Raw genomic sequence first — 22,798 nt, forward strand, 5'->3', positions numbered from 1 at the left:
TCCTTTTTCCTATTTTGTTACATCATGGTTTTGATTTTATTCTCCGTCTTTTACCATTGTGATACAATAGAAAATAAGGTTTCGTGTGGAACTTTAGACGGTCTTTTTATTCTCAATACTTGCTAATTAACTGGCGAACCCACGCATTAAAAGTGAACGATCTCTCAGAACAATGAACTAGGGCTTAGTTAAACTTTTCATGTCATTTCTTCAATTTGTTTGTTTTATATCTTGATTTGTATCTTCTAAGCTTATGAGATTTGAACTTCGGTAAACCACTGTCGCGTCAATTGATAAATGTTCAGAAAATAACTTAGTAAGCTAATGTCGCATTTCTGTTGAATTCTTATGATTGCACTGTGAGGTCTTTGTTTTACTCCATTGTTAAAATATTTGCACTCTACAATATTGTTTTACGTATTCCTTATTCAAGGTCCAGACGAACCCAGAAACGTGACAGGTGAACTCATATTGAATCCAGACAATACATCATCGTGTTCAGTGAATGTATCCTGGATACAACCTCAGTATGGAGACGACTATACTGAGATGTTCTCATACCTGATTAAATGGTACAAAATAATCCCAATACACCTCAGCAAATACCACAAACCACGACATTCATCTACACAGGTCAAAGGGGTAAGCATGTCATAATTCAGACAAATTTGTACTATAAATGATAAATCAACGACTGTTTTATTCTTCTTATCTGTATAGTGTATATAGTTATAAAAAGATGTTGTATGGGTGCCAATGATACTTATATCTAAGTCACAATATGTAAAATTAAACCATTATAGGTCAAAGTACGGTCTTCAATACGGAGCGTTGATTTATATCAGTAGCTTTTAAATGATAGTTTTATGTGTGATATTTTAAAGTATACTGATTCCATTCTAAAGAGTAACCAACACCTGTTATCTATTACTACTAATGGACTTCTATCCAGACGTGCTTGAATTATAATTTGTAAGGAAGCTTTATTCCATCAGGAAATATATCGAAGGAAGAATCCGTTGTCTTCTCCTTATGCTACACTTATCATATATTTTTATATATTTTTTATGGCCACAGTGTCCACATTTTTGGGTTAAAATGTTCCACTTCACCTGGATGGATATGTAAGGCATAAGTGAATGATGCAGATTTCCAACATCAAAATAACATCCAAAAAAGCATCTCGCATACTGTAAACCAACTTATTTTCGCGAGCTATTTAATTTCGCGACTTTCGCGAGTAGAAAAACAACGCGAATATAAATCGTCACGAATGTGTAAAAAATATGGATCTTTCCTTATTAAACTTCATCAAGTAAATCATTCGTAGAAAACGTATATCTTTTGTGTTCATATCAAAATTAATACTGATCTCCGAGGAAAATTTCAAAATAGAAAAATCCCTTATCAAATGGCAAAATCAAAATCTCAAACACATCAAACAAATGGATAACAAATGTCATATTGATTTCCTGACTTGGTACAGCCATTTTCCCATGTAGAAAATGGAGGATTGAACCTGGTTTTATTGTAAGCTAAACTTCTCACCTATATGACAGTCGCATAAAATTCCATTATATTGACAACGATTTGTGAACAAAACAAACAGACCTAATAGGCATAAATGTCAAAATAGGGTACAGCATTCAACATTGTGTTATAATCTTAATCACCATAAAAACAAACAATAATTATATATATATAAACAAACATTTACCATGGCACAATAACAAAATGATGGAATTGATAATAACAGAGCCACGTCATATGTAACAAAGAAACACAAAAAGTCATGTAGACAATGCATATTAGAAAAAATGAAAGATAAGAATACAAAAATTAACATAGAACAAGGAAGAAGTGTATAAGTACAGAACCACGTCATTGTAACAAAGAAACACTAAAACACTTAACACAAAACAACACTATATTCTATTGAGACTGTGATGATTCGGTGCTGTTATATGATTTATGGCCATTTTGTACAGGAAACATTCACTTTTTTCCAAATAAAGGCAACAGTAGTATACCGCTGTTCGAAACTCATAAACCGATTGAGACAAGGTAACTAACTAAAACTGTGTGGAAAGGATCAAATATAAGAGAACAACGACAGAACAGAAGACATTAAAATGTAACACACACAGAAACGAACTATAATATAACAATGGCCATTTTCCTGACTTGGTACAGAACATTTTAAGAAAAAATGGTGGATTGAACCTGGTTTTATGGCATGCCAAACCTCCCACTTTTATGGCAATGTTAAATATAACATTAAAATGACAACATTACATGACAGGACTACAACACAAATACATGAGAGAACATATAGGACAGAGAAACACACGAATAATAACTAACAAAAGATACCAGGTTTAAAATTTAATACGCCAGGCGTGCGTTTAATCCACGCAAGGTCAACCAGTGACGCTCAGATGAAAAAACTTAGAAGGCCAAGACAAATACAAAGTTGAAGAGCACTCAGGACAAAATGTTCCAAAAAGTTGTGCCCAATACGGCTAGGGTTTTCTGTCTGAGATAATAAACTACAGATTAAAAACGGATACATTACATAAAACAACATAAACCAGCAGATAAAAATACACAGCCGAGTTAGCCAAAGCCAAAACCGACCGGTCCTGCTTTTCCGAGAGGGGACTGATGTTCTATATTCCAAATCACGTAAAAGAATCTATATCCCTATTTTTGACATTTTTACTTATCATGTCTGTTTGTTTTGTTTACACATCATTGTCAATATAATGGAATTTGAAGCAACTGCCATACAAGTGAGAGGTTAAGCTAGCTATAAAACCAGGTTTAATCCACCATTTGTGTACATAAGAAAGTGCCTGTACCAAGTCAGGAATATGGCAGTAGTTATCCGTTGTGTAATCTTTTGATTTTCTCATTTGATTAGGGACTTTTTTAAAAAATTTCCTCGGAGTTCAGTATTTTTGTGATTTTACTTTTAACGTCAATAGCCCTATTTGTTTTTAAATGCAACTTATTTATGCAGAAGAAAGAAAGTCGATAAAAATGATCGAACTCCTTCTATGCGAAATGTACATAATATGCATGAATATTTGAATATCGTATTGAAAACTCCGAAAGTAGTTTTATATACAAAACCATTCTAATAAATCACCATCAAAACTGAAAAACAAATTCAATTCTTGAGGAAAGATATTTGTATTTGTAGAGATTACAAACAAAATTGTCGTTGTTAAACGTAATTACAATGTGTTACAGAAAACTGAAAACTATGTCTAAGTTTTGTCACAATCTGGTTAATATTTTTCCGATAATTTAACAAATATATAGAGAGTTTTGTAGGAAAAATAATTTTAAGCTGAAGTTGTTCATAAAAATGTTTTTGGTAAATAAGAATAATTACGGTACTATTATCTACAAAGCTAAACCATTTAGGAATTGTCCATTTAATCTTCCTTTTGTTATCACAGGCTTATTATTAGGATTGTTGCCGTCGTTCAATTATTGTTTCTGCTTTATTTTAGTGTTAACATTCGCTTTCATTTAATTCGTTAATTTATAGATCGAAGACTTAAGTATTTTGCTTTATTTATTCATTTCTTTTTTATTACAAATTCCTCTGAGAAAGGTTGTGTCTTCTTTTATGTATCGATGTGTTCCGTTTCGTTTAAACTGCACAAATTTAAAAAAAGAATAAGCACACAATCAATTAAGGCGAGATAGGAATTATGAGTAGACGAAATAGGGATGTTATTTTAAAGTTTAAACATCAGCTATGTTTAATTGTGTTTTTGTTTTCTTACAATTATTAATCTATTGTTTTACATTGCTATTTCTTAATTAAATGTAATAAAACATAAGAGTTTCAGATCTTTATCGCAGGTTTAACGATGATTTCACTAATACAGACTTTGAATCGCTTCATTTCTTAATTGATTCTGGGAAAAATTAAAGACACAGTCACGAAGAGTTTTTTGTTGTTGTTTTTTTTTTTTTTTAAATTTTTCTTCTATATTTGAATAAGTTGGGTGTAACGTTATGTTGAATTAATATATATATTTAAATTTGTTATGCTGATATTGCATGAAACTAAATAATTAAAACATTATTACATAAAGAGGGTGAGATTACTTATATCCCTTAGGGTCATAAAATCTCCTGTACAAATAGATATGATACATGTCTATATACATACATATTCGTTTGATATATTCGAACTTTTGATTATGCCATTTGAGTATAGACTTTCTGTTTAGGATTTTCCTGGGAGTTCAGTATTTTTGTGGATTAACTTTATACAATGAAAAATATAGATAAAAGTTCTATACAAAAATCGAAAATTTCTTTAAGTTAGCTGTGCTGTCTAAATATTCGACGACCGATATTTTCTTAAATTTCTATAAAAGTCTTCTGGGTCAATGTACTTTTAAACTTTATTAACAATAGAATTGGTTTCCACAATCAAATTCAATAATTTTCAAATATCCTTAAGTATATGCTAGCATCAGCAAATTATTTAACCTTTAAAACGCTGGCACTAAACACTGACCAGACACCTGGCTTATAATAGGGACATTAACGTATTTTTTTTAAGAAGGTTTGTCTATTTGTTCTCCTTTTTTTTATCATAAAGAGATAATGAAATGTGCAATAACTTAGAAAACAGTAATAGAATAAATTCTGGTAAAGCTTTTAAAAGTAAAATCATCACTGAACTCCGGGGAAAATTCAAAAAGGAAAGTACCTAATTAAATGGCAATATCAAAATATCAAAATCTCAAACACATCATACTAAAGGATAACAACTGTCATTTTCCCGACTTAGTACAGGTATTGTCTTATGTAGAAACTCGAGGGTTTAACCCTTTTCTTTAATACCATTACAAAATAAACGACAAAAATACACTTGCAAGCCAAAGAAATTAGCAATAATTAGAAAAGCATCGACCAGTATCTAAATGTTTGCTCAAAGTGCGTAGTCTGCTGGTATTATAAAACACATTTTCTAACACACAAGTTTGGGATGTGTTACTTCCAAATGTAGTGTATACAGTAATGTCACTTACAGTGTACTTGAGAACTGATAAACGTTAGTCTATACAAAGCGAGATTTTCAGTTAAGCAGTATTCTGTAATGAAGAAGACAATGTATGAATACTATAGCTATTAATTAAAGTTTCCTCGAGTTGTATGATAATTAAATACTATGCTTGACTAAATTTGTATTGTACAGCCTACAGAAATCCCACTTCACTAAAATTGATTCAAAATACTATATTTACAGAATAGGACATGGGTTGAAGTACAGGATATCCATTGGTACTATAACTATAGTATCAGTGTACAGGCAACATCTACTAAAGGCCGTAGTAAACCAGTTATACTTATTGTAGCTCATGGTAAGTTCCCATAGTTTACTCTGGATAATAAGACTTTATTTGTTAGTAATCAATGAAGTATAGCAGTTCTTTGCAGAGCCCTATAAAGTAAACAAATGAAATGAAGAATGGAAACGGGGAATGTGTCTAAGAGACAAATACCTGACCATATTTACCTTATGATATATTTTTTGTGTTATTGAGCTGTTTCATTGGCGCATTTTTCACATCTCAAAAGTATATTGCTGATGTTTTTGGATCCATTATAGAAAGCATGCCGGTCACCTTACAAACCAATATGCTTTGATCATACCGATAAAAAACAGAAATGTATACTTGAACATGTATCATACAAGAAATATAGTTCTATACGTGTTATAATGTAATCATCATGTTTACAGAAGGTTGTCAGTGGTCAGCTCCATTAGAATTGACAGGAGGTTATCACTCAAATTTGAATTTAATACTCGGAGGTAAGTTATACTTTTAAATATAAGGAAAATTTTGATGATGCACTTAAAGTCTATTTAATTCAAAATCTCTTTACCTTTCAACTCAGGTTGAGGGACATGACGCCTGTTTGTATGTGCGGTATAAATAAAAACGCATTTATGTCCGGTTGTATATGGAGCGTAGGTTCTAATGATAATAGTGTGGTTTATCATACTTTATTTTTACAAGAACTCTTGTCATACCATTTTGATGCTCCATATGTGACTTTTTGCAAGACAAAGTCTCTGCCTCAATCAAACATACCCTCTGTTTCATGGGAAAAAAATGACACTTTAAGCAGTAATCATCAATCCCTAAATTAAAAATCATGAAAGAAACAACTTTACTCCTTATGTTGTGAAAGATTGGATTTTTTCTCAGCCTGTTTATTTTATTCGTATAACAGATATTTCAGATGTTATAAGCCATTTAAAAGTAGTTAAATATTTAATTGTGCTTTAAATTGTTTATAGGATCAGCTGGTATATCTGTAATCATCATAGTTCTGTCATTGGGTATTTGTCTTCGAATAAAATTACAACGACAACAGAAATGCAATTCTAACGAAGGCAGAGAGGAGGTGTGTACATTAGACTGAAAAACACAGTGTAAATAAATACCTAGTTCTCGTGTTATCTCTCCGGGTTTCCTCAGAGAGGTTGAAGAACTGATATTAAAGTTTTCAAACCCCAATTTTGACCACGTGATACGTTTTTGTCAATGCTGCTCTTTGTTAAAATTACTTGAAAGCAAAGTTGAATTTCTTAGTCAATTATAAAGAGTAATTCATAGTGAAATATGATAAATAAGTTGCTAATATCGATGTTTTGTGTTGTAGTCACTTACATAGTAAATCATTTCTACTACAATCAGAAATACCCTTATGAATAACAATAATACATTTCAAAGAGGACAGTTAGTTTGTTTTATACTTTTTATACTTTTTTTTTTGGAGAAATAAACAAAACAACAAAAATAACTTTTAAAAAACTATTCAAATATACGAGTCAAAGGGTAGAACATTCTTAGTAAAAGACATTTAGAAGTCAAAAGTCTTCGTTTTCTACACAAGTCTAAGTATGAAACCTATAATTACATGTTATTGTTTAGTCTCAACTCTACTAAAACAGTTTTGTCCATACGTGCGTTTTCTTTTGGTTTATACAGGAAATGAATCCTTTGTACTATAGGGGTACTGACTACATTACAAAAGTTGAATCCGATGACTGTTACGAAATAGACTTTTCATCTCTGATTTTACTGGAGGTATTAGGAGAAGGCGCCTTTGGAAAAGTTTACAAAGCTAAATTGAATGACAACAAACTCTCTAAAGAGAAAGATTTTATTGTAGCAGTCAAAATGTTAAAAGGTAATTTTGTATGTTTAAAGTTTCCTTTAATTGTAAACATTTCGATAGTTCCTCTGGTTTTTCAAAATAAAAAGAGTTTTAGGTAATTTTTTGAATTTTTAAAATGACTTATTTGTTTATCACATATACAGAGCGGATTAAATATATCGTTTAAAAGATTAAAAATGTAGATGCACAGAATTCATAAGTTAAAAAACCCACTAAATGTTTAAAGAAAAAGAAGAAAAGCAGAAAATGTATAAAAAAAAAAAACAAAAATAAAAAAAAACAAATGTGCACATAAAACCTGAAGAAACATTACTTTGCTGGTGATGCTTTGAAACGGAATAGCTCATAGTACATTGCTGCTCTCAATGAGCATATACTGGCTCAAAGTAATTCATTAGTTGCTATGGAATTTTAATTATTATGCACAAAAAATAATAGAATAAACAATTTTGGTTTAAACATTGATATATTAAGGTTAATGGATAGAAAACAAGTAAATTAATACTTATGAAGTCTTCTCCATAATATGAATATGAATATATACAGTAATGATATAAAGCAAAGTTGTTAATGGATTATCAAATGAGCTATAGATATATAAATAAAAAAGAGAGAAAAGGGAGAGACATAGATTGAGAAGTCATACAATTAATAAACAAGTAAAACATGGCTTAAAATAAATTCACATCAGTATATGAATTTTCACCTTTGCATAACAAATATTAACTATTTTTTGTGAATTTTCTAGATTATCACGATTTTCTTGAAAAGAAGAGTTTATTACTGGAGATAGAGTTTATGAAACGTTTAGGAAGTCATCCACATATAGTTAGTTTTATAGGATGTTGTAAAAGAGACACCATTTGTTTATTGATGGACTATTGTCAACTAGGAGATCTACGTTCATTTCTCTTACGTTATCGCAGAGGTTTACAGGTAAGAACATATCATAAAGGGCTTTTTTTACATTGCGAAAATACGGGCAGATAACTCGTGTAACTCAAATATTCAGAAAAAAGGAGTAACTATGGTTGTCGTCTGGTGTCTGTAATAATATACATACAACACGTGTACCAACATAGCGGCTGGCACATCACATTTGTTTAAATTGTCTAAAACTTATCCTTTTTTATTAACGCCTGTCATTTTTTACATCATTATTTAAACATTATATGGTATCTTAATAAAAAGAAATGATTGAATATATGAGTATTTTAGCACTTTTCAGTTTATTTGATAGTTCAACATAGCTGTGTTATTCTTAATCTTCCATGCTCTTTTGCGCAATTTGTCGTTCAGAATATCAAGCCGTTTCAAAATTTGAAACAATTGGCTGTGTGGTTTTTTTTTTGGTCATTATATCTACAAACATGTTGACCTCTTTTATGTTGTAAGAGCAGTCATTGACTTTTTTCTTTACATTGAAATCCTATCAACGGCGTTGTATGTTGAAATTATAAGATACCGTGCGTGTAAATGTATGTCGAAAGCACGGCAGATTTATTCATTAAAGCCATATTTGTTTTCTTGATGTTATATCGACATTTATATACTTATCACAAATAGATCATGAAATGTATTTTAATAGAAATCGTGGAGGTTTTTCTTTTGTATTCAATAAAAAATCAGCGTGTACTGTCAGTACTGTTGTAAACGGTTCTCTAATTAACTAATTTTGATTCACATTTGAAAGGCTGCAACCGCAGCGATAAATATATTGCTGATCTCTAGACTATTTTTTGGCCTAAGGACAACCACGACTTCTTTTGACCTTCTGGAAATTGTTACGGTTTCTTAATAATCCACTTAATATTAGATACGATGATGTATGGATTATGTTAGAAAATAGAAATAATTACAAAAATGAAGCTGTCTCCAGTAAACACAAAAGGATACATAATAGCTATCTTCGCTGAGTGTAATGTATATGACTGTTTAGTTATATAAGTATAGTGGGAGAAAGAATGACTTACTTTGATTCATGCAAAGTAAGTTATATGTTCACTAATGAGAGGTTTCGAATAGATTTGAATCATAGGTTCTTTAAATGGACTACAGAGTAAAAAGCAATAAATAACAAACAAGCCACTCCCATTTGCTCTTTCGTCGGTACTGACATGATGTAAAGGATATATAAACTAAAGATTTTTAATCAACCAAACCTATGCTTGGAACACCGCTCTATGATCTTTGAATGTCTCTCTGGTAACTATCGCCCCTCTTTCATGCAACGTTGACCTTAGTAAATCTCGACTTCACTACCTTATCAAATTTCAGTTTTAACTTCCTTGGGCAAAGTTGACCGTAGACGAATTTCGATCTTTTTTCCCTAGGCAAAGTTGACCTAAGATGGGTTTCTGCTGCAACGTCATTAGAAAAAACTGACCTTGGGTAGTTTTCGGCTACAACGCCTATATGTAAAGTTAAACGGGTTTCGGCTGTTATTCCATAGAAAATGCTGACCCTAGATGGTTTTCGGCTGTTACTCTATTAGAAAAAGCTGACCATAATGGTTTTCGACTGTTTATTTATTAGAAAAAAATGATCTTAGACGATTTTCAGCTTTTACGTCATTAGAAAAAGCTGACCCTAAATATTTTTCGGCTGTAACTCTGTTAGAATAAGCAAACCCTAAATGGTATTCGGCTTTTACTCCTATAGGCAAAGTTTACCTTAAACGGTTTTCGGCTGAAACTACCTAACATAGTTATAACTTTATAAAACTATCAACAACCAATGAAATGGATGAAAGTAATTATTGGCAACCGTTTACTGTTTTCCGCCAGTATATGTAAGATTGATCTTAGACATAACTCCTTCAAACAAATATGACCTAAGACGGCTTTTGTTCAGTCTGTTTCAAACAAATATGACCTAAGACGGCTTTTGTTCAGTCTGTTTCAAACAAATATGACCTAAGACGGCTTTTGTTCAGTCTGTTTCAAACAAATATTACCTAAGACGGCTTTTGTTCAGTCTGTTTCAAACAAATATGACCTAAGACGGCTTTTGTTCAGTCTGTTTCAAACAAATATGACCTAAGACGGCTTTTGTTCAGTCTGTTTCAAACAAATATGACCTAAGACGGCTTTTGTTCAGTCTGTTTCAAACAAATATGACCTAAGACGGCTTTTGTTCAGTCTGTTTCAAACAAATATGACCTAAGACGGCTTTTGTTCAGTCTGTTTCAAACAAATATTACCTAAGACGGCTTTTGTTCAGTCTGTTTCAAACAAATATGACCTAAGACGGCTTTTGTTCAGTCTGTTTCAAACAAATATGACCTAAGACGGCTTTTGTTCAGTCTGTTTCAAACAAATATGACCTAAGACGGCTTTTGTTCAGTCTGTTTCAAACAAATATGACCTAAGACGGCTTTTGTTCAGTCTGTTTCAAACAAATATTACCTAAGACGGCTTTTGTTCAGTCTGTTTCAAACAAATATGACCTAAGACGGCTTTTGTTCAGTCTGTTTCAAACAAATATGACCTAAGACGGCTTTTGTTCAGTCTGTTTCAAACAAATATGACCTAAGACGGCTTTTGTTCAGTCTGTTTCAAACAAATATGACCTAAGACGGCTTTTGTTCAGTCTCTTTCAAACAAATATGACCTAAGACGGCTTTTGTTCAGTCTCTTTCAAACAAATATGACCTAAGACGGCTTTTGTTCAGTCTCTTTCAAACAAATATGACCTAAGACGGCTTTTGTTCAGTCTGTTTCAAACAAATATGACCTAAGACGGCTTTTGTTCAGTCTGTTTCAAACAAATATGACCTAAGACGGCTTTTGTTCAGTCTCTTTCAAACAAATATTACCTAAGACGGCTTTTGTTCAGTCTGTTTCAAACAAATATGACCTAAGACGGCTTTTGTTCAGTCTGTTTCAAACAAATATGACCTAAGACGGCTTTTGTTCAGTCTGTTTCAAACAAATATGACCTAAGACGGCTTTTGTTCAGTCTGTTTCAAACAAATATGACCTAAGACGGCTTTTGTTCAGTCTGTTTAGATCTTTTTAGTTTTAGTCAGTTTATATTTGTCTATGTAAACTTTAAATCTCTCGAAAAATAAAGGTTTTTGTTTTAGATACACATGTCTTGTACATAAAAAGTATAATATGTACCATTTTTCTGGAAAACATCGTTTGACTCTGTCTGATGTATTGAAAGACAAACAGATTATTTTCTTTGTAGACTGATTATAGAACATTCAGACTTTCCTCTGACGACGATAGTGGTTTGAATTTTTCAGGGGAAAGTGCAACATCATGTAAGTGTTCAGTTCATACTTCATTACGTAATAAAGATGGGGTTTGCTCCTGTTTTTTATCCTTCAACGAGTACTCTATTGTTAAAGAACCACCGATATATTTATTCGTTGTTAATCACGACAATTACTAGATGTACTCTAGTATGTATAGTTTATTTTCGTTCAGCTTTATTCGTTCGTCCAAAGAAATAGTATGGTTTTTTTTATTTTCTAGTTTTTATTTATTTTATTTTATGTCGTTTAGTTTTAATTGATCAGTGTTTATTCATATAAATGACTCTCAACCGAGAAAGAGAACAACATATATAAGATTCTTGCAAATATAATAACATATATTTTCAGTATAAAAGTACGATATCTTTTTCTGTACTTCCTATAGCACAGTCACGAACAGAATTACACCAGACTCGTTTACTGTCCTACGCCAGACAGATTGTGTTAGCGATGGTGAGTTACTTTATAATCAATGTCAGTCAAATAAAACGGAACAATAACTTTCATCTTTTCACATTTTTTTCTATGTAAGAGTTTTTAGATCCAATTAAACATTTAGATAGTTTAAGAATTTCGATGCATTATACTATTAGCATATAGAACTATGAGTGTCTTCTGGGAATTTACAAAAAATAAATAACTGAGCTTGGTGTCAAACGCACTGTTGATTAAAAGTTTAAACATATTTTATTCTCTTTCTTAAATATATATTGAGGTCATTTTTCTTTGTAATGACTGTAATTGGATTATCTTTACTGTTCTAGTGACACATTTCGTTATTGCAGCTCTAGTATAAATTGCCCTTAGTTCTGTAAAATATTGTGTAAAGAAGACGTAAGAGACATGCACTTCTTTAAATGATAAAAGAGTATAAGTTTCCAAACACACATTTATTTGAGAAGCTTCAACTCACTAATTTATAAATTGAAGCCAGACTAAAAGAATGTTTTGTCATAGAGTTAGAGATAATAACATTTTTCTACACCAGTCTATAATTGGTGAATATCGACCGTGTATTGATGGTTTGTGGGTTTTTCTATGTTGTTTGGTTGCTGTCTCACTTAATATGTCGACGTTTGCAGTACACGACATATTATATGTTAGCTAAAACATTCAATTATTTTTCTTCCATTAGTGTATGTCATTTTTACAGTAGATGTTGATTTGTTATATAATTAGTTTTAATATGGCGTATTTTCCACATCTTGTGACATTTCTCAGTAAATTTGCTTCTTTTCACTACAAGTTTTTGATGATCTCATTTTGTTTAAATATAGCGTCTTTTTCAAAACACTTATCATTCTTTTTTATAGTGTGTCCGTATTTTCAGAAGGTGTTGAGTCCTTTTCAGAATGCGTCTTATAAAATATAGTAGTTGGTGATTTCAAGTTGTGAGAGTTGTTTTCTCAAATTATCTGTTGACATTATGCTGACCTCTGTGTATTTTTACTATTGTTGTCGGTGACCTCAGTTAGTGTGCGTTTTTCAGTAGTAATTTGCGTTTTCGGTAGTTATTGGCGTTTTCTTTTAATTTTAGAGTTTTTTATGTGTACTTTGTTACGTGATGTTGGTTTATTATTTTCTGGATTCTGTTTCCCACGGCTGCTTTGGTGTTGTCTTCCTGGTTTATTTTCAAATTAACCACTGGCAGTAGTTTCGTAATCAATTGATAATTGCCTGTCTAGGTAAGATAATGAAAAAATCCTTGGACTGTTTTTTTTTATTTTCATTTAAGGAATACATGGCATCAAGGAAGTTTATTCACAGAGACTTAGCCGCAAGAAATATACTTATGTATGACGAAGAGCGAATAAAAGTGTCTGATTTTGGTCTGACACGAGATATTTACGAACGAAATCTTTACCAACCTACCTCAGCCAGGAAGTTACCATATAAATGGATGGCGCTGGAAGCCATCTTTGACCAGGTGTTTACAATAAAGTCAGACGTGTAGGTATACCACGTATGTTAAGCATTAAATGAATATATAACACCAACCTATGGCTTGTACATTTCATAACTTGGACGGTTGCTAGATCACGTTCTAATGAAGATGACTTTTAACGTAACTATGCATTTACATATACATTTATTTTTTCAGGGTTTCAAATATCCCCGACTTGTGAATTACTTAAAAAAACAAAGTGGTTATCAACTTAATCTGTGAATATAATGTCTTTATAAAATAATATTTCATACCCTACCTTTCATTGTTAGGTTATTTGAGAACTACAACATTTAAAACATATATAATAGATTTAACAAAAAGGACGTGTATGACAAACTTACTAATTCAATTAACCGGTCTTTAATCGAATGATCTGATGATTCAAAATACTTACTGTCCTTAATGACTTCTTAAAAGTACTGAAGATTTTTATTATAACATTTTAGAGAAGATGGACAGGGGAAAGGGAACATAGGAATGAGGGACAGAAAGGAGGGTTCAGGGGGTCGGGAAGTGCGATTTTGGGGCGGAGTATAAAAAGGTATATGCTTTGAAACTTTTTTCCTGATATTTGTCTGGGAATAAGGGGTAGGGAAGTGAGAGTAAGGGGGAGATAATTGAAATTGAAATACAGCAAGAAAGGAAGTGGGAGTTGGGGGATAGGGAAGTGGAAATCCAGTACTATGACCCTTTCATTTTAAGATAAAACTCAAGACACATGTTATATATGTTGTTTCTGTGGTTTTTCAGGGGTATCAAACCAATAGCTCTAGTTAATGTGCATGCTGTTGGTTACTGCATTGCGCATTTTTTCTTATTTGTGTAAGATTTTAAGACATACGGTTCAGATAGTTAAGAAAAAGGATGTGTGCGCACGTAAAACTAAATTAACACAACCACATTTAAGTTTTAAAAAAATTAAGGCTATATAGACCCTGTGTGTTTATATGCCTTTAGTTATTTTGTCGGAGGAAAAGGGTATTGGCGATTGATTTGATCAGTTGTGCGGGCAGTTATCTCTGGTGATTCTTGTTATATGAATTTTTGTACATGTATGTACTATTGAAAAGTAAAATAGAATGAAATTCAAAACAGTGTGGTGTGGCCATTGATTGACACATTAAATTCATCCATTGACTGGGACAATTTACGTGAACGTTTGTCTGTAACGACCACTGTTCACAACGTACCTACGATAGACATTTAAACTGTGGGGTCACCAAAGGTTTCTTAACACCTTTAATTATAAAATAATTCGACAAATTAATCAGGAATAACCTTTATGTGTTGATTTATATAATTGATATAAATCAAAACATCGTGTTATTTCTGAATATTTTTCGAATTACTTTATTAAGGTGCTGAGAACCTTTGGTGACCCCATAGTTTAAGTGTCTTTAAAAAGTACATAGTGAGCGGTGGTCGTTACATACAAACGTTCACCTAAATTGTCCCAGTCAATGGATGAATTTAATGTGTCAATCAATGGCCACAGCCACACTGTTTTGAATTTCATTCTAAAATACGTTGAACACAACGCCGGAACTTGACATAGATTTCAAAAGTATTTTTCATGTATATAAGACTGGATACACTGCGGATGAACAGTTAGACATTTGAGGGGGGGACGACAGCAAGGAAATCGATTGTCAATTATTCTATTTTCACAGCAACAATCAAACACCTTTTCCAGCTAAATAAAGGCAATAGAAGTAAACCGCTATGCTAAATTCTGTATTCACATCAATTCTATGATTGAATTATTGTCATAAAATCCTTTCTATTTGTAAAGCCTCGGTCACACCTTACCGGATAGCTCGAACGGACGCCTAACGGATAACTTTTTTTCAATCCGTTCATGTCCGTTAGACGTCCGTTCTTATCCGTTAGACGTCCGTCCATATCCGTTGCATGTCCGTTAAGCGTACGTTTTATCCGTCGACGTCCGTTCTGTCCGGTTGAAAATTTTGAGCATGTTCAAAACTTTGAACGGACGTCCAACGGATAAAATGTCCGTTGAACGTCCGTTAGGCGTCCGTTTTGCACGGGACGCGTCCGTTTCGCTTCCGTTTTGTATCCGTTACGTGTCCGTTATACATCCGTTGGAGGTCTGGAAGATAATTTCACCAACGGACTTCTATCGGACGTTTAACGGTTAAAACGGATGTTGAACGAATGAGAAACGGACTTCTACCGGACATATAACGAATAAAACGGATGATGAACGGATCTGAAACGGATAAATGCCAATTGAAAATTTCGCGTCAGAAATGCCAATTATTGGTATGTCAAATATCTTAAGGTTCATGAATTCTTATTATTCATAATCGATCTTAAAGGAAAGACACGTCTTTACAATCAAGCAGCTCTTATTCAGGCCAGACACTGCCCTTTGGCGGCATTTTGAAGAACAAACCAAAACCATGGCAGTTACACAGAAACATTTTGAATATTTATGCAATTTACATGTATTATTATTGTCGCCTTTAATTTTCCCGTATATCTTGTTCATCCGTTTTATCCGGTACGCTCCTGTTAGGTGTCTGTTTTATGCGGTACTCGTCCGTTGGATGTACGTTCGACATCCGTTCTGTCCGTTACGTTTCCGTTTCTCGTACGTTGCATATCCGTTATGCATTCGTTACACGTCCGTTTTATCCGGTCAGTACATCAACGGACTCCCAACGGATAACAATTTGGTCAACGGACAACTTTTATTTTCATCCGTTAGGCGTCCGTTCGTGCTATCCGGTAAGGTGTGACCGAGGCTTAAAAGTATGAAATGGTTCTGAATAGAAAAAAGTAAAATCACAAAAATACTGAACTCAGCGGAAAATCAAATAGGAAAGTCCCTCATCATGGCAAAATCAAATGACAAAACACATCAAAAACAATTAGAAGGGACGAAAATACAAATACTTGAAATCCAGTATTTTTACTGAAATAATTGTGAATGAGACTCAGTTTTTTAAAATATATTTTTCTAATAACATTTTTCTCTTTATTTGATTGATAAATCGTTTCCATTGAAGGTTTACTACAAGTTATTCAGCCGTGGTGCCTACACTAATTTATATTAAGTTACAAGCAAACCCTGTAGCATCTTGAAATTACAATGCAATGTTGTTATCAATAACCGAACAAAAAAAGTTATAGTTTTGTTCTGAAATAGTCGGAAATCAATTAAAGGTGGTATGGGAATCTTTCGTCATCTTGGATTATAAAAAATCAGAGAATCTAATGTCAAGATTTTCAATCAAGTTAGCAAAATTTGATACAGGAACAGATAACTAGTGTGAATTTACATTTAAAAGAACAAATTTATAAGATTATAACTGATGAATATAAATATTTTTACAATTGCATATTATTTTTTGCTTGATTTTTAATGTTTTTGAAATTGGCATTTAAGGGAAGATAACTCTGACATAATGCATTTTTTTTAGAAACTACATGGAATTTTGCTATTTTGTATTCAAGCAGGAAAACACACACGGTGACTTTTGATATTCTCAAAGCATTTTCGAAAAGCTATCTTCTCGTATTTTATTTTAAAATTCTATCATTTAGTTTAGCGTCACATAATGATGTTTTTTTCCTGAATAATCCATACAAAATGTGTCATTTTGTAACAACCTGTAGCTTAAGAAATTCGTAGCGACCTATCATTTTTATAATATTTTTGAACATATATCAATATATACTACGTGTTGGCAAATTATGAGCAAATTCTATCGTTTTCAATGTAGACCCCATACCACCTTTATAGCAATTTTAATTTAATTTTATTTATTTCAATACTTTTCAAGTTTGTTTCTGGGGTTTATTTTGCCTCAACCTATTGTTGTATGTGTAGTTACATTTTTTTTTACCTTTCTCATCTGCTTTATGTTGAGTGTGGGTGTGTATGTATGTACGTGTACACAACAATTTTATAACATTTCGCCTTGTTATAATTACAACCATGCTGTGATTTTGTAATGATTGTATAAACATTCGCATTACAATCCGTATTGTATCGGCAACTAAATTATTTCCGATTATTTGGTTTCTAGTAAATACAAGTAAAAAAGCTACCAAATACTCAAACAAAAAGTTTAAATAGTTAATAACTGTCTTTGGGAGAAGTCGCCGATCATCATCGAATATCTGCGTTGCAACTGTTAACTATAAATTGATTGCAAATTTTACAAACTGTTTTCAGAGCCTCCAATTTCAGTTTCAAACAAAGATGCATACTTAGGTTTAAACGATTTGATAGTCTTGTCTTTACTGTTTGCAAAAGTATGATTTATTCTAAATAATAAGGATGTTCTTATCCCAGGTATAAAACCTTGGCAGTATTAGGCACAGCTTTTTGGAACTTTTGGTCCTCAATGCTCTTCAACTTTGTACTTGATTTGGCTTTCGGACTTTTTTTTATCTGGGCGTCACTGGTTAGTCCTGTGTGGACGAAACGTCCGTATGGCGTATTAAATTATAAATCTGGTATCTTTTGATAGCTATTATTCGTGTGTATCTCTGTCCTTTATGTTCTCAAATTTATTTGTATTATAGTCATGTCATGTAATGTTGTTATTTTAATGTTATATTTAACATTTCCATAAAAGCGGGAGGTCATGTAATGTTGTTGTTTTAATGTTATATTTAACATTTCCATAAAAGCGGGAGGTTTGGCTAGCAAAAACAAAACAAGGTTCAATCTACCATTTTTTCTTAAAATGTCCTGAACAAAGTCAGGAAATTGGCCATTGTTATATTATAGTTCGTTTCTGTGTTTGTTACATTTTAGTGTTGTTTTTCTATTGTGTTGTAGTTCTCCTTTTGTTTTGACGTGTTTCCCTCAGTTTAAGTTTGTAGCCCGGATTTGTTTTTTTCTCAATCGATTTATGAATTTCGTACATTGGTATACTACTGTTGCCTTTCTTTATCAAGCGAACTGAAGTCATCATTAAATGCTACTTTATTTGGTTTGTGTATCTTAATTTGGTTAAGAAACATTTAAAGACAAAACTAAAGGCATAGTGGACAAGGCTCACAAAATGATACACCGCCTTTTGAAATCAATTAAACAAAGAGAAATATTTGCTTTGGAAAACCCCACATACGGTTCGTATCAAAATCGAATAAAAGATACATTATAACAAAATCCGGTAAAGATATTGATTTTTTAAAATAAATTTCAATAAGTGGTTTAGGAGGACATGCGTATGCAAAATTGGTATCCCTGAAAAAGGCGAAGACAAACAAATTTGTGATGTCCTACGAGAAAGTAACATATTATTTCAAATAAAACAGAATAGCATTTGCACAAATGTCATTATAATAAAGTGAATATTTCAGTTAATTCTTTTGGGTATTTGAGGGACAACAATTTGTTTTGTCAGTATATAGATCAAAATCTATGAATGTAAACTTAACGTGAACTGAACCTTACTGTAACTTCTGTTTGAATGAAATATTTAACAGATTTTTCCGGTTCAGATACAATGTCTAAGTTATACAGCTTCCCATAAAGAGTCTTTAAGCATCTTCAAGATGAACGCTTGAGAAAAACCATATTTCAGGCAATTACACTTTTAAGGTCACATACTGTGATGAAATGCTCTTGTAGACTTTCCTGTATTAGTAAGGGTCATGAGGTTTAAAAATCTGTAGATTTAAGTTTTGAAACATTGATTCGTATACGTAATTTATTATATTTGTGGTAAGACAAATGACACTACACGTAAAATTTAAGTAAGGACCAGACTTTAATAGATTTGGTTTTAAAGTTTTTACCATCATTTCTGAAATAGGGGCGAACGATACCAGAATGACAGTCAAACTCATAGATCTAAAACAAACTGAATACGCCATGGCTATAAATGAAAAAGACAAACACACATAATAGTACACATGGCACAACTAATGTGCGATTGGTATATCATAACTTAATAGCAATGTTTTTATCAGTGCATTTGTGTCCTAGATAAACGTCCAGATTGATGAAACACGTCTCATTAAACAAAAAAAGTTTGAGTTATACCCTTGGAAACAAAAACCGTATAAAACAATTCCACTGTTTGGCGTATTTTGATAAAGAAATTATACAAATAAAGCATTCGAAACCAGTGCCGATCAAAAAATTAAGAGTTATGCCTCTTAGGAAGCATAAATTACAGGAAAAAAATGCTTTGTTGTCGCTCTTGCTTTTGGAGTTCTTAATCTATTTTTTTTTTTTTTATGTAATGTGTATGCAGGTTTTAAATCAACAAGGAAAAGGCAGCTAGTTTTAAGTAAAAGTAGTTATGTCCTTAAAATATAAAGTATATAAAAATGACCTTGGAAGTGGTTTTTCCCATACAGCGCTTAGCAGAGTTTGAATTTAAATTCATGTGAACTTTTTAAAACAATTCATCAATTGTATAAACATATTAAAACAATTATTGCCTGTAGAAAGTTTTCAAGGAGTTATGTTTCTTGTTGTGCGCCTTAGAAATATAATATGTTGGTTAAAACATTGAAGGTAAAACTCGACTCATCCCTGCATTTTTACGGATCTTATGAATTGTTCACAAATATAATTTATGATTGATTTGAAGAAGAAAAAAAATTAAAAAACAATATTAAGAAAAAGCTCTAGGAACTGGGAATTGTTTTGAATATTATAAAAATTATCATGTAAGCTCTTGATATATTATTGTGACATATTTTTAAACTTCAGTTGAGCTAGGAAAAGTTAACCTGCTAATCGAAATCTTTGTGAAATTCTTGAAGGTTTTTGATAAGATTTATATAAAATATTATTTTAACATTCAGTTGAGTAATGAAAAACTGCTAATATCGAAACCGCTGGGCCTACAACATATGATACATATATGCTTATATATTTCTAGACGCAGGAAGTCATGGTGAATAAAAGAATTACACCACGGACTGTCTACTTCCGTGTGGTATTCTACACCACGGACTGTCTACCTCCGTGTGGTATTCTACACCACGTGACTGTCTACTTCCGTGTGGTATTCATTCTACGACACGGACTGTCTACTTCCGTGTGGTATTCTATATCTCTTTTTAGACGAAACGCGCGTCTGGCGAATATACTAAATTTAGTCCTGGTATCTATGATGAGTTTATTTACAACCACTGGGTCGATGCCACTGCTGGTGGAGATTTATTTCCCCGTGGGTATCAAAAGCCCAGTAGTTGTGCTGACATGAATTGTCATTGATATGGTTATATTTATAAATTTAGTGTTTACAAATTTTTGAATTTTTTGAAATACTAAGGCTTTTCTACCTCAGGCATAGATCACCTTAGCTGTATTTGGCAATACTTTTAGGAATTTTGGTTCTCAATGCTCTTCAACTTCGTAATTTATTTGGATTCGAGCGTCACTGATGAGTCTTTTGTAGACGAAACGCGCGTCTGGCGTATATACTAAATTTAGTTCTGGTATCTATGATGAGTTTATTCATATACCATATTCTTTGTTTAATTAAAGACCAGAAAATTTCTCAAGGCTTCATTGTACTTTAGATTAATCAGAAACGTTATTTTGTTTGAGAATTTTCACTTTGAGGGCGCTGCTGGCTAGACTGAACATATTTTTTACATAACAAGCTAATGATGCAGCAAGATGATCTTGCGTAATTAAATTTGTCCTGAATGCACTAAGATGATATTTTTTAATAAGTATATAAATTGACAATCAATTATCAGCAAATCTCGATGCACTGCAAAGGATTACCATACTGGCTTCTCGGTTTCCTTTAGATCAGAACCATAAGTCAACACGTTTGAGTAATTTTCTTTACATTTAAGATAGGCGATGTACTATACCAAATGAATATTAAAACTCATTAGTCGAAAACAAACTAACATTATCATAGCAAAATGAGAAAACCTACGAATGAACAAACAATATAAACAAAACTCATCATCGACAACCTAAAACTGAGCAACACCACACCAAAACAGGGGGTGATTTCTGGTGCTTCGGAAGGGTAAGCAGATCTTGTTGTTTAAATAACGAAAGTGGGATGTATTTGATACAGTGCAACTGAGAGGAAAACATTGATTAAATCCTATACAAACTACAATGTTGGTGGTTTCTTTCACCTGTACGAGTTATAACATTGTCGATTGCTCTCACTTGTACGAGCTATAACGTCTCATATGTTGAGAAAGAATAGATTAGATGAAACTACAGACTTTTTTTAGATATTAGAGATCCAGCATTTTTACTGAGATAAATGTGAAAAAGGCTCATATTTTTTTTTTAATTCAAAATCGATAAATCGTTTAGTTTGAAGGCTTACTACAAGTTATCAAACCTTCATGCATACCGTAATTCAGATTTTATGTCACAAGTTATAATTTAGCATCATATTTCAATGATGTTAAACAATAACCTGACAACAATAGCTCTGAAATAGTAAGAAATCAATTTGATATCAATCTACTTTTGTGTATTTATATACCTTTTTGGTTTGTTTTGTTTTTTTTGCCTCTTCCTATTGTTTTAGTTACATTTTTTTTTCTTTCTCATCGGCCTTATGTTTAGCTTGGATGTGAAAATTTCGTAACATTTCTCCTTGTTATAATTACAACCCTGCGTGGATCGTATAATGATTGTATAATTCGTATTCAAACAATCCGTATTTTTTTGGCAATTAATTTTTTTCGATTGTTTGGTTTGAAGTAAATGCAAGTAAATAGTTATCAAAGGTACCAGGATTATAATTTAATACGCCAGATGCACGTTTTGTCTACATATTACTCATCAGTGACACTCAGATCAAAATAGTTAAAATGCCAAACATGTACAAAGTTGAAGAGCATTGAGGACCCAAAATTCCAAAAACAATTGTACCAAATACGGCTACGGTAATCTATTCCTTGGATAAAAAAAAATCCGTAGATTTTAGAAAAAATTAAGTTTTATCAGCAGGAAATGTATTAAAATGTCCTTGTAACTGATGTTCATGTCAACACTGAAGTGCTGACTTCTGGGCTTGTGATACCCTCGGGGACGAAACTTCCACCAGCAGTGGCATCGACGCAGTGGTGTTAATTTAATACGCCAGACGCACGTTTTCCAACAAAAGGTGGAGACCGGGCTAGGATTTTAAAACAAACTGTTATTAATGCTCTTGTAGACTTTCCTGTATTAATAAGGGTTATGACATTTTATCAGTGCATTGTTGTCAAATGATGAACGACTCGATTGATGAAACACATTTCCATCTAAAATAAAAATTGCTGGAGCTATAATGCTCTTGGAAATAAAAGCCGAACAAACAATTCCAATAAACTTAAATGTTCTCTTCCTCGCAAAAAAGTGTTGCGTATTTTGATCGTATTTGAAACCAGTA

The 22,798-nt window shown here is 32.3% G+C and overlaps 1 protein-coding gene across 1 annotated transcript in view; it reads left to right on the forward strand.

The window, feature by feature from the left end:
• The window catches only part of LOC143070882 (uncharacterized), an 80,970-nt gene that overhangs the window by 25,155 nt on the left and 33,017 nt on the right, over window positions 1–22,798 (forward strand). Inside the window, exons 7-15 of the mRNA XM_076244992.1 lie at window positions 434–642; window positions 5,282–5,396; window positions 5,777–5,848; window positions 6,341–6,447; window positions 7,035–7,236; window positions 7,973–8,160; window positions 11,419–11,494; window positions 11,874–11,941; window positions 13,224–13,438. Of these exons, the coding sequence (XP_076101107.1) occupies window positions 434–642; window positions 5,282–5,396; window positions 5,777–5,848; window positions 6,341–6,447; window positions 7,035–7,236; window positions 7,973–8,160; window positions 11,419–11,494; window positions 11,874–11,941; window positions 13,224–13,438 (1,252 nt within the window). The remainder of the gene's footprint in view (window positions 1–433; window positions 643–5,281; window positions 5,397–5,776; window positions 5,849–6,340; window positions 6,448–7,034; window positions 7,237–7,972; window positions 8,161–11,418; window positions 11,495–11,873; window positions 11,942–13,223; window positions 13,439–22,798) is intronic.

This window comes from Mytilus galloprovincialis, chromosome 4 (assembly GCF_965363235.1).
Source record: "Mytilus galloprovincialis chromosome 4, xbMytGall1.hap1.1, whole genome shotgun sequence".
NCBI classification, from domain to species: Eukaryota; Metazoa; Mollusca; class Bivalvia; order Mytilida; family Mytilidae; genus Mytilus; species Mytilus galloprovincialis.